The sequence below is a fragment of the Mustela lutreola genome, chromosome 7 (genome assembly GCF_030435805.1).
Source record: "Mustela lutreola isolate mMusLut2 chromosome 7, mMusLut2.pri, whole genome shotgun sequence".
Taxonomy (NCBI): Eukaryota; Metazoa; Chordata; class Mammalia; order Carnivora; family Mustelidae; genus Mustela; species Mustela lutreola.
Genome location: NC_081296.1, coordinates 114,103,808 through 114,130,476, shown reverse-complemented (window position 1 = coordinate 114,130,476; position 26,669 = coordinate 114,103,808). Strand labels below are relative to the sequence as shown.

The 26,669-nt window shown below is 37.3% G+C and overlaps 1 protein-coding gene across 2 annotated transcripts in view; it reads right to left on the bottom strand.

The window, feature by feature from the left end:
• The window catches only part of MNAT1 (MNAT1 component of CDK activating kinase), a 204,417-nt gene extending 179,306 nt beyond the window's left edge, over positions 1-25,111 (bottom strand). The window contains exon 1 of one of the 2 annotated variants that reach the window (XM_059182254.1): positions 24,884-25,111. In XM_059182254.1, the coding sequence (XP_059038237.1) occupies positions 24,884-24,972 (89 nt within the window). In that variant the 5' untranslated portion in view covers positions 24,973-25,111. The remainder of the gene's footprint in view (positions 1-24,883) is intronic. The other variant, XM_059182253.1, reaches the window with a different exon arrangement.
• Positions 25,112-26,669: the final 1,558 nt, after the last annotated feature.

Genomic DNA, 26,669 nt, shown 5'->3' with positions numbered 1-26,669 from the left:
ACAGTATGGGCAAGACTTTATGATGCTTGGATATAAGCCATGAGGATAAACTAGATGACTTCCATATTTCTGACTTGGACCCTCTGGTATACTCGGTGTCACTATACTCCTCACGCCCTACCATCTGAATTATGCTGCTCAGATGACTCCAACATTTATCATAATAATTACTGAACTGTATTGTAACATTTTGTTTTATTTGTCTACCTTCCATATATAGCTATGAGACCTCTAGGTAAAGATTACCTCTACTAGGAGTAAATGCTAAAAGAACAGAAAGTTTGAAATAACCACCAAACTTAGAGCACTACCTGGAAGAGGGAGAAAACAAAACAAAACAAAACAAAAATCCAGTGAATGCATCAACAGCTTCTCCTATGCATCAACAGCTTCTCTGTTCCTAACTTTTTTCTCAATATATTCTGGGATTAAGGATAGAAAGAGAAGCTCCATGACTCATAACCAAAATTCCTAAGATAACAAGGGTATGAACAAGTATGAAATAAAATCAAACTGCAGTTTATCTCCTATATTTTTCTGACATAATTTAGGAATAACAAAGGTGATATTCTAGGAAATAAAATCTTGCCCTAAAACCCCAAACTCATGGCTGCTGTTTGGGTCAGATGCTTAAGCCCAGCATAAAGCCCAATGTGGGGCTCAAACTCATGACCCTGAGATCACAGGAGCTCCCCTCCCCAGTACAATGCCTTTCAATGTCGTATCTCAACTGACCACTAGAAAATGTCAGTCTAGCGTGTGCATGTGTGTGTAGATAGTAAAGAAAAAAATGCACAAAAATACTGCAAAATTTGGAACTTCATTTGGATAAAATTTTCCTATTCACTTGAATACAGTCTATAAATTGATATAAATTGGAATAATAACCAAAAAATGAGGAAGCAGCTAAATGAGAGTAAGAAATTAACTGATCAGTGTGAATTTTCACTTTCAAATATTAATTCTTCCATAGATAATAAAAGAAACTACCTTCTAAACCATAGTTTCAAATAGGAAATTTTCATGTTCTTGAAGCTCAATGTTAGAATTATTTCTGCATTAGCAGAAAGCTGCACATCATTTCTTAAAATTTCTGCATTAGCAGAAAGCTTCACATGATTTTTTAAATTTTCTACATTAGCAGAAAGCTACACATGATTTCTTAAAACTGACAGGTAACATAGCCTGATCTCTTAGTGAAATTTGAGAGCAAATCACTGGGGAATTCATAGCTGATGACAACTTAAAATCAAGTTCCAGCCCAGGTCAAACAGTTATACTAATCCTTTATTTTTTCAAAATTTTTTCAGTAAACTCTTTACCAGTTATGAGGCTCAAAATCACAATCCCAAGATCAAGAGTGGCATGCAATTCCAACTAAGCCACCCAAGCACCTCTTGGAAACAGTTATACTAATGCTTTAAATAAGACAAAACTAAATTGAAGAGAACCCATATAATACTTTTTAAACTGTCTACCTCCAAATACAAAAGAGTACAAGAGATTTCATCCAAAATTTGCAAAGGCATTTACACATTTTAAAAGGGAATTATATGGTATTAAAGTAAACATATCTGTATTTTATAAAACACATTTTTGTATTAATAACTAAAGCCCCCACACAAGACTACAGCTTTAGGTCACAGGTGTACAGCCTGAAAGAGAACATGAATGTCACCTTAGTGAGTTAAACTATATCCTCCCAGTAATACCAAAACTTTGCACTTCCTTTAATTTTACTTTATTTGATTTCTAATTAAAAGCAGCTCCTACTACTGGCATCCAGATCTTTCCATCCTTTAGCTTAACTGTTAAATGATGAGCAATCCATAAGACATTGTAAAATATAAGAATGTAGTATTTAAAGAAATTCCTTGGTGGTCATTTCTGAATATTCAGCCTCTTTAGCAATGGGAAAAATCACTTCTTAATTGATATGCTATAAAAGTTCAGAATTTCATGTATAATAAGGCATATTCCAAAAGTAATGACAAATAATCTGACAGTAAATTTTCCAGACAACTGTAGCACACTCCAAATTATAGAAGTTCTATTTTAAACTTTTTTATGTTACTCTTTCTATAATACATGTCTTCAACAAATGTGTGTGTTGGTTGTGTACTGGCTGAGTACAACTGAAACTCTGCTCAGTGACAAAGACTCCTCATTATAAACAGAGGTTTCCATATTGTCTATACAGAAATCAACAAAATTTAACCTTTTGTGTCATATCCCACTAAACAGTCTATCAAATAAAGATCACAATTAATAGTGTATGCTTTCCTCAAAAAGAAAAGTGTAGGGGCACCTGGGTGGCTCAGTGGGTTAAAGCCTCTGCCTTCGGCTCATGTCATGATCCCAGGGTCCTGGGATCAAGCCCTGCATCGGGCTCTCTGCTCAGCGGGGAGCCTGCTTCCTCCTCTCTCTCTACCTGCCTCCCAGCCTACTTGTGATCTCTGTCTGTCAAATAAATAAATAAAATCAAAAAAAAAAAAAAAAAGAAGCCTGTATCACCAGCCTTTCCTCTCAATTATGTCTACACTCCAGAGTAAGCATAAAATGAGAGATGTCCACTCAGTTGTTCCTTCACTTGCACTCACTTCCAAATACCTCTATTTTAATAAGACTGTATCTGACTGCATTGAAAGATAAGTCTTGGGGTGCCTGGGTGGCTTAGTTGGTGAAGCAGCTGCCTTCAGATCAGGTCATGATCCCAGGTTCCTGGGATTGAGCCCCACGTTGGTCTCTCTGCTCAGCGGGAACTTGCTTTTCCCTCTCCCTGCCATTTCCCTTGCTTGCACCGTCTCTCTCTGTCAAATAAATAAATAAAATATTCAAAAAAGAAAAGAAAAGAAAGAAAGATAAGTCTTTTCAATACAATGCCAAAGAAGAGTCAAATATTTTATCTGATGTTCAGCAAAAACAGTGATTCATTCCTATGCTGAAAGAAAATCTGGCTGTGCTCAGCTTAGTGAAAAACAGTTTATCCATACTGACAATTTCTGGTTTTACCAAAGGTATTTCTTTTGCTATATATAATTTCTAACTTACACAACTTGAGAATAAAAATTTCATACAAGATTCAACACTACTGGGGGCGCCTGGGTGGCTCAGTGGGTTAAAGCCTCTGCCTTCGGCTCAGGTCATGATCCCAGGGTACTGGGATCGAGCCCCGCATCGGGCTGTCCGCTCTGCGGAGAGCCTGCTTCCTCCTCTCTCTCTCTGCCTACTTCTGATCTCTGTCAAATAAATAAATAAAATCTTTAAAAAAAAAAAAAAAGATTCAACACTACTGTATTTATCGCTTATAAAAATAAACCTATATGGGTGCCTGGGTGGCTCAGTCATTTAATCATCCAACTCGATTTTGGCTCAGGCCTTAATCTCAGGGTTGTGAGTTCAAGGCTGGTGTTGGGCTCCACACTGGGCATGGAATGTACTATAAATTAATTAATTAACTAACTAACTAACTAACTGGACTATTTTTACAAAGAATTAACTCCTCAAATTGCTATTTTGTGGATTTTAATAAAGTTTATTCAAGACCTTAGACAATGATGGGAAGTTTACAAAGTTATCACTAAAAACACTGACTTACTATTAAAAAGTTAAAGATAATAAATTTTTTACCTTTACAATTTAATTACAATAAACAGTATCATTGGTTTCTCCCTAGATTACATCTAAATCAAAGTTGTTTGTATGTCCTTGAATAAGAAATACTTCTCTACCTAATGAAAAACGGCTTGTTTGACACAGGACTTTGGAAATCTATCCCCACTATCATAAAAAGAATCCCTAATAGTATACAAGTTTTGGTAATGTGTCATTTGTTTCAATAAAGGTGAAATGACTGTACTGGCTATCTGCTACTATGTAACAAAATACCCTCAAACCTACAAGCTTAAAATAATAAACATTTATTATCTCATACAGTTTCTGAATGTCAAGAATCCAACAGCAGGTTATTTGTCACGACATCAGCCAAGGCTGCAGACATCTGAAGACATGACTGAAGCCAGAAAATCTAAGACCGCTTACTACCATGGCAGTTGACAGAAGGCCTCAGTTTTTCACCAAATAAGCCTTTCCATATGGCTGCTTACAACAGAGAAATTGTCCTTCCCAAGAACAAATGATCCATGAGAAAGCTGCAGAGTCTTTTTAAGACCTGCCCTTGGACATGACAAACCATCACTTCTACAGTATTCAATTGGTGACCCAAGCAACTCTGATAACCATTTGGGAAGAAATTCCGCAGGGGCATAAAAATCAGGAGGCAAGAATCCTCAGGAGCTCTCTTGGATTTATTACGCTCTAACAATGATGAACATACAGATATATAGTTGGTGTGGTCGTACAAATATCCACAAATTCTTTGATGCTTCTCTTACCTAAAGGTGAAGCCTAATTCCCCTCCACCCTAAATATGAACTATACTTAGGACTCTAACAAAAAGAATGTGATAGAAATGACAGGGTCAGACATCCAAAGCTAGCTTATGATATTGTGGCTTCTGCCTCTTTCTCTTGAAAGCTACTATGTCAGGAGGATACTAAAATCCTTAGGACAAAAAGAACTGAGACCTCTAACCAACAAAGTAAAGAAATCAGGACTTCTCATAAAAGTCTCAAAAGTAGGCTTAGAACTGTATCCTCCACAGCTTCATTCGTGCCTTCAGAAGACTACAGCTCATGCCAGAAGTTTGGAAGCTGATCTTTCTCCAGTAGTCTACAGATGATTACAGCACCCAGTCCATACCTTAATCATTGCCTTGTAAGAGATCCTGAGCCAGAATCTCACAGCTAAGCCACTAAAGAACTCCTAACTCACAGAAATTGTGAGAAATCATTTGTGTTTTCACTTACTAAATTTTGAAATAATTTGTTACAAAGAAATAGCTAATATACAATACAACTGGTTTTATGAGGCCATAATAATTCTTTTTTTTTAAGATTTTATTTATTTATTTGACAGAGAGAGACACAGAGAGAGAGGGAGCACAAGCAGGGGGAGCAGGAAAGGGAGAAGCAGGCTTCCCGCTGAGTAGGGAGCCCGATATGGGCCTTGATCCCAGGACCCTGGGATCATGACCTGAGCCAAAGGCAGCTGCTTAATGACTGAGCCACCCATGTGCCCAGGCCACAGTAATTCTAATACTAAAACCTAACAAAGATCATTACAAAAAAAATTTTTAAGATACCCAAGCAAAGATGATTATCAAAATACTAGCAAGCCATATCTAATACTTATAAATAATAATAATAACCATGATATGTTAATGCTAAATAATAATAATAATACACCATGATATGTTAATGCTAAAGCCAGGAATACAATATTGAATTAACATTCAAGGATGAATCAATGTAATTCACCATATTATCAGAATAAAGGAGAAAAAAAATCACATGGTCATTTAAACAGATTCATAAAAGGCACTGGCAGAATTCAAAACCAATTCATGATTGAAAAAGGAAAAGAGAGAAATTCTCCACAAACTAGGAATAATAAAGAACTTCCTAAAACTAATAAAGGAAATATTTGGAAAATCTATAAAATATCGTATCTAATGGTGAAAGACTGAACTTCATCCTCCCAAGACCAAGACAAGAATGCCATTTTCAGCACTTCTATTTGGCATTAACGGAGAAGTTCTGGCATTGCCTCACAGCCAAGTAAGTGAGTAAAGAAATAAATAAATAAAGTTGGCATGAAGGAAGTAAAACAGCCCTTCCTTTCCAGACATGATCGTTTACACAGAAAATTAGCGGGGAGGGGCCTGACCAGTTCACTTGGAGGAGCATTCAACTCTTGACCTTGGGGGTGTGAGTTCAAGCCCCACATTGGGTGTAGAAATTATAATTAATAAATAAGATTTCGGAGAACCTACAAATCAATTATTAGAATAAAAGAATTTAGCAAGATTGCAGGATATAAAGTTAATATACAAAAATCTACTGTATTCTCACATACTAATAGCAAATGATTAAGAAGTGAGGTTTTTTAAAAAATGACACATATAGTAGAAACAAGAAATAAAATTACCTAGACATAAATATAATAAAACTTGTCTAAAACCTCTAATTGAAAACTTTAACACACTGCTGAGTGAAATTAAGGACTTGTATAGATGAAGAGATATATCAAATTTTGATCTGAATACTCAATATTGTCAAGATGGCAATTCTCCCCTAATTTAAAACAATCCCAATCAATATTCTAGCAGGCATTTTTACCGGAAGTTGACAAACTGATACTAAAATTTATACAGAGATGTAAATGACCTAGAATAACCAAGCAATTTTTAAAATAAAAAACATAGTGGGAAGACTTACACTTCCAAGTCTCAAGACTCACCATGAAGCTGCAGTAATTAAAACAGTTCAGTTGTACTAGCAAAGATAGGTATAAATCAATGGAGCAGAATAGAGGGCTCAGAAACAGACCCATACTTATTTAGTCAATTGCTTCTTGACAAAAACACTAAGGCAATCCAACGAAAAAGGAAAAGCATTTCAACAAATAATGCTAGATACCCTAGATATCCTCATAGGAAAAACAACCAACCAACCAACCAACCAAAACTCTTACCTCACACCATTCACAAAAGTTAACTTCAAATGGATCACAGTCTAAATGTAAAATCTAAAACTATAAAACTTAAAAAGTTAAACATATACCTACCATGCAAGCCAGACATGGTAAATACTGCCGTATTTACCCAAGAGAAACAAAAGCACATGTTCATACAAAAACTTTTACATGAAAGTTCATAGCAGCCCTTTTGTAATACAAGTAACCAGAAACGAGCCCTTCAGTAAGTGGATGAACAAGCTATGTATCTACACAAGAATGCTATTTAGGGGCGCCTGGGTGGCTCAGTGGGTTAAGCCGCTGCCTTCGGCTCAGGTCATGATCTCAGGGTCCTGGGATCGAGTCCCGCATCGGGCTCTCTGCTCAGCAGGGAGCCTGCTTCCTCCTCTCTCTGCCTCCCTCTCTGCTTACTTGTAATTTCTCTCTGTCAAATAAATAAATAAAATCTTAAAAAAAAAAAAAAAAGAATGCTATTTAGTAATAAAGAGGAATGAACCACTGATACAATAAAAGAGATGAATCTCAGAATAATGGAGTCAAAGAAGCCAAGCCAAAAAAAGGAAAACAAAACAGACTCTCTAATTTTATGTAAAATACAGCAAATGCCAACTACTCTAAGAAAGAGCAAATCAGTTGCTACCTGGGGATAGGAGCAAAGGGAACAACAGATTACAAAAAGGCATAAGCAAATCTGGGGAATGACAGAAATATTTGTTATCTTAATTACAGTGATCACTTCATGGGTCTATTAATATGTCAAAACCGATTAAATTATACACTTTAAATATATGCATTTTAATGAATGTCAATTCCACCTCAGGAAAGTTAGTAAAACAAATAAATAAAATATTAGCAATGTCTAACAAAATTTTAAATACACATTTTGCTGTTAGAAATTTACTCCACAGATACACTTGCTTATGCACAAAGATAAGGATGTGCACTGAAAAACTGGAATACTGAATATCTGGAAACAACCAAAGCTTCCATTAATATCGGACTGGCGGGCGCCTGGGTGGCTCAGTGGATTAAGCCGCTGCCTTCGGCTCAGGTCATGATCTCAGGGTCCTGGGATCGAGTCCCGCATCAAACTCTGCTCAGCAGGGAGCCTGCTTCCTCCTCTCTCTCTGCCTGCCTCTCTGCCTACTTGTGATCTCTCTCTGTCAAATAAATAAATAAAATCTTTAAAAAAAAAAAAAACTATCGGACTGGCTACAGTGATCAATGCATTTTCAAAAGATGCAACCATGAAAAAGGACCTATTTATATACTCAAACGTAAGTTATTCAAAATATATTGATAAATGAATGAACTAAGTTGCACAGAAATCCATGTAACACAATCCAATTTGTATTTAATTTTCAAAAAAACAAATACATATGCACAGAAACTATGATTACATCTGGTTGACCAGTACCCTCAGTACACTGAAGATTCTCTATTATTACAACTATTTTGTAATTTTTCAGAAAGAAACATTACATAACAGTTAAGACTGACATTACTGCTCTTAATAACAACAACAGTAAGTGCTCAATAAATATTAGCTGCTATATGCCAGGCAATAATAATGCCAAGCAAATGTTGTACAAGTTGTCCTTTACTTAATCTCCACAACAAGCCTGTAAATCAGGTAGCATTATTTTTAGCACCATTTTTAAGATTTAGGAATCAAGGGGTCAAAAAAGCCTTTGCTGCAGGTCTCTAGTAAATGGTAGCACAAGGATTTAACTCAAGTTTCTTTGATTTCAAAGTTGATGCTTTTAACCACTGTACCAAAATGTCTCTATAAGCAAAATCTAGAAAACAAAAACCCATAAATGAACACAATAATTGGGAATAGTGCTAGTAAAAAGAATAGCCAAAAAGCACTAGTTTATTTCTGGCTCTTCCTTTTGACAAAAAAACAAAACAAAACATCCTGGTAGTATTTACGTAAGTAACTAATTATCCTCTGTGAGGAATTTTAGTAATCAATCCACTTGGCCTATATGAGTTCAGTAATTTCTAGCTTGCTACATTCTAACTTCTACATATAACATGTTAGCTTCTATGCTAATTCGAAATAATATAAACCCAAAATACATAAAGCAAACAGGAGGCACAAATAATGTATTTCCCAAGGGGAAATTACAAGCACTAAATTTATACTAGCTGTAGCAATTTATTATTATTGACACCATTCCTACTTTAAACTGTATGTTTTTGTATTTAGTTGCAACACATTACATAGATTGCTTTTCGCAATTAACCTCCATAAGGAATTAAATATTAATGAATATCCCAAATACAATTATGAGAAATAAGACATTCATAATCCAAATATGTAACATACTATAGTTTAGATCCTAGAAATATATTTAAACTACCTTAAAAGTAGGAACTTTTTGTCTTTAAAACTTTGCTTATTGGCCTCAACTTTCTAAAGAAACTCACTCCTTTTATTATGATCTGATTAGGCATTAAAAAAACATGGATAAAGAATCTTCATCTGCTAACACAATATTTTATTAAATTGTAAGATATCAATTATGTATTCATTTGACTGGCAATATGAACATTTCTAAAAAATAAAGTAATATGTAGTTCAGCAAGTTCCAGTTCTATGAAAACCACACTTTATATAAAACTGATTTCTAAGTAGAATCACTCACAAGAATCAAAAGGTAAAAATTAAAGTAAATTCTCTGTAGAAGTATTATATTTACAACTATTTTTCTGTTGTCACAAATGTTTTAGTTTTTAGAAATGTTTTTAATATTATCTTTTCAATAAACTAATGCAATACACATTTTAAAATAAAAGCATTTTAAGATATGACTGAATATAAATATAGTTATATCCCTAACATCAAATATAGAAATATACCCTTAAAATGTTCCTCATGTATCCTCCAACAGATCTCAAAAATATAACATCTTCCATGTCACACCACAATCCTATAACTTTTTAAAAACATTTCCCCCATATTTTCTATTCCAAGTCCACAGATCAGTAACAAGAAGTAAGATCAAATGACACGTTTTGGTTACATTATCTGAAACAGTCCTAAAAAGTGATGCTCTCTTTAGAAACAACTTAATTATAGCCTAAAAGTAAACACTGTAGAATTATTTATGAAGAAATTATACTTAATATTAGAAGATTTTAAGACATTTATATTTTAATGGAATGAACTTTTTTTTTTTAAGATTTTATTTATTTATTTGACAGAGAGAGATCACAAGTAGGCAGAAAGGCAGGCAGAGAGAGAGAGGAGGAAGCAGGCTCCCTGCTGAGCAGAGAGTTTGATGCAGGGCTCAATCCCAGGATCCTGAGATCATGACCTGAGCCAAAGGCAGAGGCTTATTAACCCACTGAGCCACCAGGGGCCCCTGGAATGAATTGTTTTTAAGTAAATCAGAGTTAGATGCAGTTTGCTTCGGTTACCTGAAATTACAATAGCAGACTCATTAAATATATATGTATCAGTGATGCAGAGGCACTGCACCATATTGATGGAGACTTCATTAATTTTCAATGATATAGCCACTATCATATTTATGTTCTAAAGAAAGCAGAATGAGGTATACAACCATTTTTCTTCATCTCAAAATTCTGTTTTTCTATATATTCTAACAGTGAATGTAAGAAAACCTAATACTTCCAAACAGTTCTAACAAAGTCCATGAATATTACATTTTCTTCTCTTTTTGTGGAGAATACACTTGTTTATACAAGCATGTATCTAGGATACAAATCAAAAATGAAATATGCAAAGTAAAAATACTATAAAATTAGTTACCCTCTAAATCATCTCATTGTGGGGCGCCTGAGGGGTATGCCTTTGCCTTCAGACTCAGGTCATGATCTCAGGGTTCTGGGATGGAGTCCTGAGTTGGGCTCTCTGCTCAGTGGAGAGCCTGCTTCCTCCTCTTTCTCTCTCTGCCTGCCTCTCTGCCTACTTGTGACCTCTGTCTGTCAAATAAAGAAATAAAATCTTTTTTTTTATATATAAATAAATAAATAAATAATTTCATTGTACAAACACCACATTTAGGCTTCCCAATTTGCAAATTTATATCTCAAAAGCCAAACACTATGACTTTGAGTCACTATGAGTTTATATATTATCATTCAAATAAAATGATATAGCAAAATATAGGATTGGCAGAAAAATCATTATTGAACATTTAAAGTTGTTGTTTTTTTTATGTTAACATCCTGGAAACTAAAATATAAAAAGAAAATTGTTCTAAGTGTGTCCAACTGATTTTGATAATATTGTTGTATTTTCATTTTTTAAAAGGGTTTGAGGGGCACCTGGGTGGCTCAGTCAGTTAAGCATCTGCCTTCAGTTCAGGTCATGATCCCAGGGTTCTGGGATGGAGCCCAGTGCCAGACTCCCTGCTCAGGGAGGAGTCTGCTTCTCCCTCTCCTTCTGGCCCTCTCCTTGCTTGTGTGCTTGTGCGTTCTCTCTCTCTAATAAATAAATAAATAAAAATCTTTTTAAAAAGTAAAAATAAATAAAAGGGTTTGACATGCAATCTAGTTGCAATACATCAATAAGAATTTTATTTAGCAGGACGCCTGGGTGGCTCAGTGGGTTAAAGCCTCTGCCTTCGGCTAAGGTCATGATCCCAGGGTCCTGGAATCGAGTCCTGCATTGGGCTCTCTGCTCGGCGGGGAGCCTGCTTCCTCCTCTCTCTGCCTGCCTCTCTGTATCCTTGGGATTTCTGTCTGTCAAATAAATAAATTTCTTTTAAAAAAAAAAAAAAGAATTTTATTTAGCAAATGTGATTAAAATTTAATTGAATGATTCTTAACTAGGATTTACACAGAAAGAAAAAAGTAGAGCTGACCAGGTGGGCAATGCAACCATTTAACCTTAAACAGGCTTTGTTTTTCCCATCTGTTAAAATAAAACAAGACAGGAGAGAGGTATAAAAGAACTAAAAAGATGATTACTAGACTCCTCCCAATTTTAAATTAACTGACTTTGCCAACTTCCTATCAATCCTTTTGACAAAACAAATAGCACTTTGAGGGATGTACTTTTACACAGGCTTCCATGTTCAGCATGACAGCCAAATCAGACATCACATTCCACCTTCCTAATGGGGCTAATATTTAGATCTTTCCTCTTCAGTGGTTACTTCACAAAAACGTTTATGCATTTTTAACCACCTAAACATTTTTGTTCACTTAATGCTAATCTTGAAAAATTCTTTTTTTTTTTAAAGATTTTATTTATTTATTTGACAGAGAGAGATCACAAGTAGGCAGAGAGGCAGGCAGAGAGAGGGAGGAGGAAGCAGGCTCCCTGCTGAGCACAGAGCCTGATGTGGAGCTGGATCCCAGGACCTGGGATCATGACCTGAGCCAAAGGAAGAGGCTTTAACCCACTGAGCCACCCATGAGCCCCTCTTGAAAAATTCTTAAACTTTAGAATATATCCACAAAAAATATGTGCTTCCCCTAAAAATCAGCAGAATGGTGACAATCAGGTTCCAGGATTTCAGGTTTCTGCTTTTTGTTTTTGTTTTTGTTTTTTTAAGGTTTTATTTATTGGGGTGCCTGAGTGGCTCAGCCGTTAAGCATCTGCCTTCATGATCCTGGGGTCCTGGGTCTGAGCCCTGTATCAGGCTCCCTGCTCAGCGGGAAGCCTGCTTCTCCCTCTCTGACAACCCTGCTTGTATTCCCTCTCTCACAGTCTCTCTGTCAAATAAATAAATAAAATCTTTTAAAGAAAAAAAGGATCTTATGTATTTATTGCGAGAGAGAGAAAGCACAAGCAGGAGGGGCTGAAAGAGAAGGAGAGACAATCTCAGGCAGACTCCACACAGATCAGAGCAGAGCTCCATCTCACAACCCTGAGATCACAACCTGAGCTAAACCCAGGAGTACCATGCTTAACAGACTGCACCACCTAGTGCCCCTGGTTTCTGTTTCTGTAATAGTACTTTTTCCACAAATAGTTTAACAAATATGGGGCATAGTTGTTAAAGCTCACTTTCATACCTTAATTATAAAATATATTTTTATAACTCTAAACTTCCCTTGTCTTTCTTGCAAAGAGAAAAAAACTAATTTCCTTTAGCTCAAACACTATAAAACTAATTCAGGCAGGAACCATGTCTGCCACACTCACTGTTGTACACGCACACCTTGTTTTCCAACACTGCTTGAACACAAGACTCTCCTAGATAGATGCATAAAATACAAGGTCTCTCCCCCAAAGATCTATGTGGAGCCCAAAAATCTGTAATTTAATTAAGCAACCAAGATGATTCTTAGGATGAGGCAAGTTTGAGTATCAGTCATCTGGAAATTCCACTGAGTGTACACAAGAAAGACTACAAACTTATATTTAATAGTAAACAATAACTAATAAATTACTACTGAGTCTTCTTTCTCTTTGAAAACAGACTTCACACGTTTGAAATGTGAATGAAACCATTAAAATTGCAGATTAAATTTTCAATTATTCTCATTCTATTTACTATCTCAGCGACCAGCTACTAGGTAAACAGGAAGTAAACTGCCAAAAAGATTGACACTTAACCTAAAAACTGTGTTATGTACATTCATAATACTAAAAACAACTCCTTATAGTTGATTACAAATTAAGTTTACTCTTAAATTTACCTGAATTCTTAAACTTAGTTGAACTGTGTGTAATCTAATCCTCACAGTAATCTTGTGAGGTACAGGCTACTGGTAAACTCATTGTACAGGTGAGAAATCAAGTGCTTAAAGAATATGACTACTTTTCCCTCAATCACACAGCTAATAAGTTGCAAACCTAGGATTCAAACTCAGGCAGAAATCACTAACCATAAACTAGATTTAATAGTTTATGCCCAAAGCAGAAAAAAAGCAATGAGAAAATAAATTGGGGGTGCCTGGGTGGCTCAGTCAGTAAAGCATCTGCCTTCAGCTCAGGTCACAATCCCAGGGTCCTGGGATAAAGCCTGGCATCATCGGGCTTCTTGATCAACAGGGAGCCTGCTTCTTTCTCTCCCTCTGCCTGTCACTCCCTCTACTCATGCTCTCTCTGTCAAATAACTAAATAAAATAAAATTTTAAAAAAGAACTATTTTCAAAAAAAGGAAAATAATTCCATCTCTGTTTATACTTATATTCCTAAAGGAAAGTAATATGCTACTATTTCAGGTTCCTGCAGAAAAAATAACTTGTATTTTAACAAATGAGTGTGAACACCTCAAAAACAGCTTCATATTACCTGTTTGAATCTTACAACACAAATTTGATAATACAACTTCTAAAGAAAGAAATCCTAGGGCGCCTGGGTGGCTCAGTGGGTTAAGCCGCTGCCTTCAGCTCAGGTCATGATCTCAGAGTCCTGGGATCGAGTCCCACATCGGGCTGTCTGCTCAGCAGAGAGCCTGCTTCCCTCTCTCTCTCTCTGCCTGCCTCTCCATCTACTTGTGATTTCTCTCTGTCAAATAAATAAATAAAATCTTTAAAAAAAAAAAAAAAAAAAAAAAAAAAAAAAAAAAAAGAAAGAAATCCTAAAGAATGTCCATTCATGAAGCCAAGATTCCTATGCAATTTTCTGATACCTACAGGCAAAATTTCACAAAAGTTTTCCTCCAAAACAGGAGGGGGGAAAAATATGCATATATATATATATATATATATAGAGAGAGAGAGAGAGAGAGAGAGACAGACAGACATAGACATATATATAAAAGCCACAGACCAGGTAAAATGAATCTTTAAAAAGGACTGCCAGTAAGAAGAAAAGGATTAGAAAAGAACAGAACAGAGATAAGGTAAGAAGAGAAGCAGCATGGGAGATAAGATACAAAGAGACACATTACAAATAACATAATTACTAAATATTAGTAACTGTAGTTTTAAAGAACTATAACATTAGGTTACACTAGATAAGAAAAGGAACTACATATATTAGCACACACTGCATCTTAAAGACTAAAGTACACTAATAATCACTTCTCATCAAACCAAAAAATATGTATCACAGCCATAAAACAAAATCAATCCATACTGAAGTAATCATATTCTGTAAACAGAATGATCAGCACTCTCCTCCATATTGGAAAAGAATAATCACAACAAAAATTACTAAATCTTTTGTATCTTGAGTTTTATTAATGATGTAAATTCAGAGACCAAAACTACTGACCACAATAATCTTCTAATTAACTATTGACTAAACTATCTAAATTTTAAGAGATTAAAGGCGGAAAAAATTATCTATTCCAAACAAATAAACAATTCAAAGTTAAATGGCTGGCATAAAACTGGCTGGTTATGGCAAACCAAGAACACAGATATTCTTTTTCTTTTTTTTTTTTTTTTAAGACATAGTTATTTGTGGGGCACCTGGGTGGCTCAGCTGGTTAAGCAATCATGCCTTCATCTCAAGTCATGATCCCAGGATCCTGGGATAGAGCCCCACATTGGGCTCCCTGCTCAGCGGGAAGCCTGCTTCTCCCTCTCCCACTCCCCAGCTTGTATTCTCTCTCTCACTGTGTGTGTCTCTCTCTCAAATAAATTTTAAAAATTTAAAAATTTTTTATTTATTTGAGAGAGAGTGCACACACAAGTGGGAGGGGCAAAGGAGAGGAAAAGAGAATTTCCAGCTGACTCCACAATGAGCAAGAAGCCCCTAGGTGGGACTCAATTTCATGACCCTAAGATCATGACCTGAGCTAAAACCAAGAGTCAGACCTTTAAAAGACTTTGCCACCCAGGTGCACCAAGAACCTAGATTTTCTAACTTGTGACTCAGTGTTCTTTCCGCTACTCAATAGATTTGGATTATGAAAAATATAGGACATCAACTCATACTGAAAACAAAAACCATCACCCCTACAAAAATAATATTGAGATGTTTATTGCAATTGTCATACAAAAGATATGAGACATTAATTTTCTGAAGCTGTTCTGCAATATTATATTCTAATCAATTGAAAATATTCACTCCACTAAAAAGAAAAAAGGAATGCTTAGAAAAGTACTGGGGAAAAAATTAAAGTAGTGAAAAAATTAGAAACTACAAAAGAAATGTTAAATAGGTACAAGCAACTGCCAATTTTGAGGTAAGAAAATGAACATGTACATATAGAACTAAGACTAAGGAAGCAAATGACTCAACAATAGTTAAGGCCAGCTTTTCCTTAAAAACATGATGGAGTTAACTGATGTCAGACTAGTATTCTCACCATAAGCAACCATAAAACAAACAAATGTATGAGACACAGGTTTACAGGCATTGGACAATAGGCAACACAAACACTGTAATCCCTCAGAGATGGGAAACTAACAAAGCAAGCCCTACAATTGCCTCGGTTTTCTACCTGGCACAATTTCCATGACCAGGATCAGCAAGTAAGAGTTTAAGAAGGGCACAGTGGTTATGGTAAACTGAAGAGTCAGAGATCAGAGTTCAGTGCAGTTGATATGGCTGAAAACCGCAAAGCAGTAGGTCCAGAAGTCTATATATAGGAAACCCCCCATAAGTCCTTGGCCAAAAAGGCTATACCTGTGCAGGGAAAAATCAATCAAGGCTTAAAGAACAGAGGATGAGAGAGGAATAAAAGGTAGTTAAGAGTGGTGGATATATGAGGTGCCCCTGGGTGGCTGGGTCAGTTAAGCATTGGACCCTAGACTTTGGCTCAGGTCATGATCTCATGGTCCTGGTATCACGCCCTGCATCAGTCTCCCTGCTCAGCAAGGAGTCTACTTATCCTTGTCTCCTTCCCCCTCCTCCAGCTCATTCTCTCTCTCTCCCTCCATCTCTCAAATAAATAAATAAATAAATAAATAAAATTAAAAATTTAAAAAGGGAGTGGTGGATATTCTGTGAAGTTTCTACCCAGTCAGAGTAGAGATACCGCATTACACCTTAACATTTTAGACATCCAGCCGAAATACCAAAAAGGTACCAAATAAGAGTAAGGGCCAAAACCTAGAAAAAGACTTATTTCAGACTCCCCTAACAAAGCTTAAAATCAGGACACAACATATTTTGCAAGGAATTAAAAGTTAGGACATTGAGTCGCACTAAAGTAAGGAAACACACTGGGATCTCTGCAGATCTGTCTTAGCAAAGATTAAAACCAAGCTTACAAAGTTCAAGGTGATCAGCCAGTAAGTGATCTACCTACAAAATTAAAACACACATACAGACACAAACACACAGAGAGAAAGATAAAATCCAGTATCTCTAAAATGTAGCAGCCTCATGATCCAGTTTACATTTGAAAAAAGTACTGAACATTCATAAAAGGAAAAAGAAAAATGTGACCCAAGGTCAAAAAGAACAGTCAATAGAAACCAACCCTGCAATAGCCAAGATGTTGGATCTAGCAAATAGAAACTTTAAAATCAGCTATTATAAATATTTTAAGAGTATTAACACAAAATATGTTCAAAGAATTAAAGGAAAATACATCCAAAGAACTAAAAGAAAATACGGTCTTAATGAATGTATGAGCAAGACATCCAATTAAAGCAAGGAAAATTACAAAAAAGAATAAAATGAAAACCCTAGAGCAAAAAGTACAGTAATAATTATGCTGAACGAGCTTAAAAGAAGATTAGAAATGGCATATGGGAGTCAGTGAACTTGAAGATAGATCAATAGAAAGTAACTAAAGAAGAGAGAGAAAAAAGACTGAAGAAAAATAAATCATACCACTGGGACTTAAGAGAATGTCAGAGTCCAACATACATGTAATTCGAGTTCCAAAATAAGAAGAAAGTGTAAATAGTTCAAAATCACTAAAATTTTCCAATAGAATAAAAAATACTGACTTACTAAGCTCAGCAAACCTCAACTAGGATGAATACAAACAAACAAAAATACAACTAGAACATACTCAAACTGCCAGAAACAAAAATTAAAGAAAAAAAATCTTAAAAGCGGCCCCAAAAGGTTTTTATGTAAATGGAACCAAAGACCTCAGTAACAGCCAACTTCCTATCACAAACAATGGAGATCAGAAAACAGTATCTTTCTTGTGGTGAAATGCCAACCTCTAATTTCATATTCAGCAAAAATAATCCTTCACACAGTAGAGCAAAATAATATCACTTTCAGATAAACAAAATCTAGGAAAATTATTCACCAACAGACCTACAAGAAATGCTAAGGAAAATTCTTCAGGCAAAGGGAAGAAGGAGGACACCAAGTCAGTAAATAAGTAGGTGAATATAAAAGACTACTTTTCACCACTTTATACCCAGTAGGATGGCTATAACCCAAGAAAAGTTAAACAACAGGTGCTGGCAAAAGATGTAGAGAAACTGAACCTTCATACACTGCTAGCAGGAATGTAAAATGCTGCAGCCACTTTGAAAAACAGTCTTACACTTCCTGAAATAGTAAAACTTAGTTATATGAACCAAAAATTATACTCCTGGAGTGCCTGGGTGGCTCAGTGGATTAAAGCCTCTGCCTCCGGCTAAGGTCATGGTCTCAGGGTCCTGGGATCAAGTCCCACATTAAGCCCCACATCGGGCTCTCTGCTCAGCAGGGAGCCTGCTTCCCTCCCTCCCTCTGCCTGCCTCTCTTGTCTATTTGTGAGCTCTCTCTCTCTGTCAAATAAATAAAATCTTTAATATATATATATATATATATATATTAAATATATATATATATATTCCTAAGTACAAGAGAAATAAAATCATTTGTGCATATAAAAATTTGTACATGAATGTTCCTAACAGCATTATCACAAGAGCCAAAAAGTGAAAACAACCCAAATGTCCATCAACTAATGAAGGGATAAATAAAAAGTGATATATCTATACAATGGTATACTACTCAGTAACAGAAAGAAATAAAGTGCTGATACAGGCTACAACATAGATGAACCATAAAAATATTAATTCTAAGTAAAAGCCAATCACAGAGAGGGCTGGGTTCTCAGTTGGTTAAGCAAGTGCCTTCGTCTCAGGTCATGAACCTGGGGTCCTGGGATCAAGTCCCACATCAGGCTCCCCTGCTCTTCAGGGAGCCTGTTTCTCCCTCTCTCTCTCTGCCTGCCACTCCCCCTGCCTGTGCTCTCTCTCTATGTCAAATAAATAAATAAAATCTTTTTTAAAATGAAATGAGGGTGCCTGGGTGGCTCAGTGGGTTAAAGCCTCTACCTTCAGCTCAGGTCATGATCCCAGGGTCCTGGGATCGAGTCCCGCATCAGGTTCTCTGCCCAGCAGGGAGCCTGCTTCCTCCTCTCTCTCTCTCTCTCTGCCTGCCTCTCTGCCCACTTGTGATCTCTGTCAAATAAATAAATAAAATCTTTAAAAAAATAAATAAATAAATAATAAAAATGAAATGAAAAAGCCAATCACAGAAGACCACATATTGAATGATCCCACTTATGTCAATTACGTCAAACAGGCAATCCGTAGAGAAAGAATGATTAATGGTTCCCTCAGGCTAGAGGGGGGCAATGGCGGAGAGGGACTATTTGGAGGGTGATGGCTAAGTGACCGAGGGGTTTCTTTATGAAGTGACAAAAATGTTCTAAAGTTGACTGTGGTAATGGAAGCAATCTCGGAGAATATACTTAAAGCCACAAACTCTACACTTAAAATGGATGAATTTTGTGGTATGTGAATTACATCTCAAAAAATGTTTTTAAAAAGACTATTTTTTCATTTTCTACTTTTCCTTAAAGACAACTGTTTGAAGCAAAAATAACAATACTGAATCATTTATAGAAGTAAAAGATACATGATCAGCCTAAAAGATGAAATGGGTGAGTAAACAGAATTACATTGTTCATGTTTGAGAAGTTGCTAAATGGGAAGTGAAAAATGGAGAGTGTCAGATAGTGACTCTAAATACACTTTGATAAAGATATACATTGTTATACGTAGAGAAACCACTCAAAAACTATTTACAATATTAAAATAATAACAAAGAGCTACTGCTAATGGCCAATACTTTAAAATATGCAATTAATCAAAATAAGGCAAGAAAGGAACAAGAACAAAAACCAAAACAAACGGAAAACAAGTAGACCTAAACTCAATGAGATCAATAATCACATTAAATATAAAAGGACAAATACACCAACTAAAAGGCAGAAATTTGAAGGCCAGATAAAAGAACAAGATGTTAACTAACTAGTAATATAAACTGGTTGAAGGTAAAAGGATGGAAAAAGATATACCATCAAACAGTAAGCATAAGAAAACTGACATGACTATTTAATTCAGACAAAAACTGCAGGATAAAGAATACTTCAAGAGACAGAAAGAGACATTTCATGATGACAAAAGGAGATTGTCGTCAGGACAACACAGCAATCCTAAATATCTATGTACCTAATAAGAGAACTTCAAAATACATGAAACATAACAGAACTAAAAGGAGAAACTGACAGATCCACAATCTAGTTGGAGTAATTGATAAAATGAGTAGACATTAAATTTGTAAAATATAGATGATCTGAGTAAAGCCACCAACCAAGTTGACCTAATCGACATTTATAATACACCAGCAGTCACAGAACATTCTTTTTTTTTTTTTTTTAATATTTTATTTATTTATTTGACAGACAGGGATCACAAGTAGGCAGAGAGGCAGGCAGAGAGAGAGGAAGGGAAGCAGGCTCCATGTTGAGCAGAGAGCCTGATGCAGGGCTCAATCCCAGGACCCTGGGATGATGACCCGAGCTGAAGGCAGAGGCTTTAATCTACTGAGCCACCCAGGTCCCCCCATTTTTTTCAAATATACACTGACTGCTCACCGAAATAGACCATTTACTGGACCATAAATAAGTTTTCAGAAAATTTCAAAAGACTGAAATTTAATAATCTTCTCCTACCACAACAGAAAATTAGAAATTAACAATAATATATCTACAAAGTCCCCTTTTTCAAATTCTTTTACCAAGAATGAGTCCCTTTTCCTACTTTTCCTGCCCAAAGGAGACACTGTTTCCTAATTTGCATAAAGGTTAGTCCAGAGTATCAGTTAGAACAAAGAAATTAATGCCACTTATGAGTCATTCTTTCTCTGGCTTAACCCACTGAGCTTTAACCTGATATAGCTTCTAATTACAACTAAAACGGCACCTGGGTGGCTCAGTGGGTTAAGCCTCTGCCTTTGGCTCAGGTCATAATCTCAGGGTCCTGGGATCAAGGCCCACATCAGGCTCTCTGCTCAGCAAGGAGTCTGCTTCCCTCTCTCTTTGCCTGCCTCTCTGCCTACTAGTGATTTCTTTCTCTGTCAAATAAATAAATAAAATCTTTTAAATAAATAAATAAAACTAATAATTTAGAGAAAATACAGAGGAACATATTAATACCACAGAGATGCAATCAGTAAAATTCATAGTAGTAACTCTCAGAAACTCATCAGTAGGTAAGAAGCAGGAATAGAAAAGGGAAGAGAAAAAGGTCTTAAGTAAATATGGCCAAATGCTGACTTTTATATATCAGGACATATTTGTTTATTCTACTACTCTGTGTCTTATGCATGTTTAAAATGAAAAAAGTGGATTTAGTAAAATCAAATACATCTAAAGTTTCCAGAGATGAGTTTTGTCAAGAATGGCTGGGATTAAAATTAAATTATTGTTAAAGACCTGGTTAAATGAGAATTAGTTATAACTCGATCTAAATCAGTATGGCTCCAGAATTCTGGAGATTTCTCCAGAAATCCAGAAAGATTTCTACGAAAGGCCTGTTTCTTAAAACAAGTGGTCCTGAAAAAGAAAAAGAAAAAAATCACACTTTTCTGTAATTAAAACAAAGCTCATCCTTGAATTGAAAAACAAACGAACATGGAATCCAAACTTCTTTCATGTACATGTAATCAATTCATTTGGGTATTTGCTGGATTGAACTGAATATGCTTCCTCAACTACTAGCAGGTAAGGGAGGAGTATTTTCGGAATGTTTCACCTCCTTTCTCCTTTTTGCTCCTGTATTTTCTCCCATAAACCATACACCCTAATTAATCTTTCCATAATCCTACACTTCATATCTTTCATGAATCACTACTCCTACTCACTCTATCACCATAGGGTCACTATAATTAAACCTATATTTTAGCATATTATTAGTCTCTTGAATTCACTTAAATATAATCATTATTGTGCAAGCCCAAATGACTCCTGTTTCAATTTCATTTCTGCATAGCACACATACTACCCACAAGTAAGAATATGATAGCGTCAAACAAATACCATAGATAATATTAAACATATACTGTATTTGACAGTAGAGACAGAAACTCTATAAAACACCTCCAAATATTTTACATATAGTATTTAATCCTCAAACACTGTAATATAGGTAGTGCTGCTACCTCTATCGTACAGATAAGAAAAATGAGTACAAGAAGTAATTTGCCCAAAGCCAAAGCCCTATATAGGGACCGTGCAAAGAATTCAAAATCATAAGTTTATTCTCTTAGCCAATACTCTATATACTCTTATTCATTTTGTTCATATATCAAGTCAAAAAAGAACTATAAAATGTGGGCTATATCTAACAAGTTAGTAACTAAACCAAAATAAATGAAACACAAGAATAACTTTGACAATTTTTTTAATGATTTTATTTTTTAAGTAATCTCTACACCCAATGTGGGGCTCAAACTCACAACCCCAAGATCAAGAGTCACATGCTCTACCAAGTGAGCCAGCCAGGCCCCAATAACTTAGATAATTCTTAACTCTTATGAGAAAACAAGAAGGACTAAGGAAACAACAAAAGCAATCTCTAATTAAAAATAAATTATTTCAGGGGCGCCTGAGTGGCTCAGTGGGTTAAGCCTCTGCCTTCGGCTCAGGTCATGATCCTGAGGTCCTGGGATCCAGCCACACATGGAGCTCTCTGCTCAGCAGGGAAACATCTGGCAGAAAATTACATTTAGTATCCTTCAAAAAAGCAAATTCACTTTCTTTGAGCACCAACACACCTGCTACAGGCAAATGAAGAGAACTTGAACGAAATCTCCCTAAAAACCTATTAGTCTTTATACACTGTTTATCTCACTTCCCCTTTACCATGCATTCTATTACTTTTACCTTATTTCTAATCTTAAACCATTCAATCACAGTTCTATTGCATTCCCTTTACTGGATAGAGCAAAAGAAAATGAAAATAAGGAAAAAGTACCAGGGCGCCTGGGGGGCTCAGTGAATTAAAGCCTCTGCTTTCGGCTCAGGTCATGGTCCCAGGGTCCTGGGATCATCCTGGGATTGAGGCCCGCATTGGGCTCTCTACTCAGCAGGGAGCCTACTTCCTCCTCTCTCTCTGCCTGCCTCTCTGCCTGCTTGTGATCTCTGTCTATCAAATAAATAAATAAAATATTTGAAAAAAAATAAAAGAAAAAGTACCAATTAAGCAAGTTAATAAACCTTATTATAATAACTACAACTGATCATGCAACTTTTGCTTACTCAAAGACTTAGTCTATCACTCTGCAGCTTATATGTCATTTTTTATTTCTAAGAAACCTCAGAGAAATTACATGTATAGATATATGCTCACCATAATATATCACCTTTAATCCCAAAGTGCTTTAGAAAACCACCTTTACTATACTACATGTGACCATAAAGACGTGGCGAGAAGGGGCCCCTGAGCGGCTCAGTCGGTGAAGTCTTCGCTTTAGGCTCAGATCAGGATCCAGCAGTCAAGGGAATGAGTCCCACATGGGGCTCCTTGCTCAGCAAGGAGTCTGCTCCCCCTACACTGGCCACCATAACTTCTGCCCCTACCGACCCCCCATCATGCGGGCGCTCTCTCTAATAAATAAATAAAATATATTTTTTAAAAATGTGACAAGAGGGGCACCTGGGTGGCTCAGTGGGTAAAGGCCTCTGCCTTCGGCTCAGGTCATGATCCCAGGGTCCTGGGATCGAGTCCCGCATCGGGCTCTCTGCTCAGCAGGGAGCCTGCTTCCCTCTCTCTCTCTGCCTGCCTCTCTGCCTGCTTGTGATCTCCTGTCTGTCAAATAAATAAATAAAATCTTGGGACGCCTGGGTGGCTCAGTTGGTTAAGCAGCTGCCTTCGGCTCAGGTCATGATCCCAGAGTCCTGGGATCGAGTCCCACATCGGGCTCCTTGCTCTGCAGGGAGCCTGCTTCTCCCTCTAACTCTGCCTTCCACTCTGTCTGCCTGTGCTCGCTCTCACTCGCTCTCTCTGACAAATAAATAAAATCTTAAAAAATAAATAAATAAATAAATAAAATCTTTTAAAAAAATGTAATAAAATCTTAAAAAAAAAAAAAAAAGGGGCGCCTGGGTGGCTCAGTGGGTTAAGCCGCTGCCTTCGGCTCAGGTCATGATCTCGGGGTCCTGGGATCGAGTCCCACATCGGGCTCTCTGCTCAGCAGGGAGCCTGCTTCCGTCTATCTCCCTCTCTGCCTGCCTCTTCGTCTGCTTGTGATCTCTCTCTGTCAAATAAATAAATAAAATCTTAAAAAAAAAAAAATGTGACAAGAAATATATTGACCAATTCCTGCACTTGTTCTTCAAAATACGCAAACTCAACTTCCCTCTTTCCTGTCCCTTCCCCAAAATGCGCGTTCCACCGTCAACCACGGTGTGTTCCAATTCTAGCAGGGCCCACTGAATAAGGGACCTTGAGCAGTCTCGGCCTCCTTCTCTGTGAAATGGGAATAAGACGGGTACTCACCTCATGGGGCTGTGGAGGGAATGAAGGGAGACAACTCATGGCAAAAGCTTAGAACAGTGCCTGGCACACAAGGTGGCCTCGTTAAATGCCAGCCATCATTCTCTCTCCAAAATCAACTGCCGAGAATCTAGACTTTCTCCCTTTCAGCGAGGAGAAGTATCTGACCCAACTCCGTCAAGACAAACGGGTTTACAGACGGGGGGTTTTCAAATCAACCCCCATAATGAACACAAGCAGAAACTCCCAGGAATTTTGTTTTCATAGCCATTTCGCCCTTGTCCATAAAAATACTGCGCGTGAAATGAAAACACTCCGATCCGCCGCCCCTTCGCCCGCGACACGGCTGGACCCCAGCTGTCAACGCGGTGTGGAAGCGCATGGGCTGTGGAGCGGGGGAGCCTGGCAAACCGCTGGGTACGACATCTGGGCACCAGCAGTCCAAAGCAGGCCGGCGCGGCTCAGGGGCTGGCGGCTGGAGTCCGTTCACAGAAACAACGTTCCTCGTCCCGTGTCCCTCCTCAGTGTCGAAACGAACGACGCCCTCTTTCCTCCCCAGAGCCGAGGCCAAGCCTCTCCCTGCTCCCTCCTCCCACCCTGCGCGTCTCACCCCCGCACCCCCCCCCCCGGAACCCACGGTCTCCCGACTCACAGCGTGTGTCCGCACACATTCACCATCAGCTTCAAGGAGGGGTTGCGGTATTTAGTGGTCTTACACCGGGGGCAGCCCTGATCGTCCATGGCGCCTTCTCTCCGATGGACTCTCTCCGACGCCTGCTTCAGTTACAGCCAGAGCACCCCCAAACCTCCACAGACCCGACGCCAAGCGGGTTCCTACCAACAGGCACTCGGCTGAGACGGTCCCTTTGAGAATGAGCACCGGCCGGAGGCGAGACACTGCAGCACAAAGGTTCCGGCAGCAAGTTTTCCGGTCCTGCACCGGGTGCTCTGTCTTAGCTTCCGTAGGCCAGTACACTACCTTAGATCTACGGCTGGGGTTATTAAAATGGTAAATTGTACGCAAAGCTCCATCTCCATGCATCCAGCAGCATTTTTTTAAGGAAATCTAAGACATAGATTCCATCTTGTACTGTCTGGAAACATTATCATGTTTTCAAAAATTTATTCCCTGTGTACATAATCAATAATTTAGACTGGCATTTTCTTTTGAACAATTCGATAGCCTGTGCTATCTATAATCTCCTTTATACTTGCACACTCATGCAAGCACAGAAAATACTATGTATTGGCAGGTAGAAGTTTGGGAAAATGATCTAGAACAAAAGCCCCTACACTGACCCTAAATATTACAGATTCTCACTAAATGTCAGATACTTCTATACATTGTATCTAGCATCTGCTCTGCAGATAGCCACTTGCTTCAAGACTGTCAAGCATACTTAACCGCGTCACCTGGTTCTTACACCCCCCTCCCAACACCTCCAGGAGTATACACTTTATTTCAGCAATTGTAGGATCTGAGAGCCTGAATGTCTCTGGCAATTGTAAGCCACATTCAATGCAGTTATCAAGACTGCAAAACAAAGTCTATATAGAGCTCTATTGAATAAACTCCTCCCTCCATAAGGGACACATGTTCAACCACATAATAAGGATTTGTTGATATTTTATTGAATAAGTACAGTGAAGAATGAATGAGCATCAAATACTAGTTTACTGTGGAAAAAATTTTAAGCCAAGCATTATCTTGTAATCTGACCCAAATTCCATCAAAAGTAGGCATGCAAAGTTTTTCGAATTAACCCATACAAAGAATATCAGCTATATACACACACAGTCATTTTACCTTTTCATAGCACTTTTGCTCTTTTCAATAAAAACATAAAAAGGAACATTCCAACTCCCACTTTTTTAAATGATAAACTCAGTAGAAAACCCATGGTGTGGTAATACAGTTGGGGTTTCCATGGGTTACGGAGGGGGAACCTGACGAACAGCTGGATACCACATCTAGGAACCAGTGGACCAAAGCAAGCTACAGCAGCACAGCGCTTATATTAAAATGTAGACATCAGGGATTCGCCTAATAAACAAATCATGTCATCTGCTTGATCATAGTATTGTTCACTAACAGGAGCTAACCAAATGTAAGTTTATTAAAATAGGCAATGCAAATGCTAGGCTGACCTGGAGGCTTATTGTGCAGCTATTGTCTTATTGAAAAAGACCACATCCAAACCAGATACATGACTCAGAGTGAAGCTCTCTAAAAATAAAGACAACTTTGGGTGCCTCGGTGGCTCAGTGGATTAGGCCTCTGCCTTTGGCTCAGGTTATGATCTCAGGGTCCTGGGATCAAGTCCTGCATTGAGCCCTGCATCGGGCTCTCTGCCTGCCTCTCTGCCTACTTGTGATCTCTCTCTCTCTCTGTCAAATATATAAATAAAATCTTAAAAAATAAATAAATAAAATAAAAA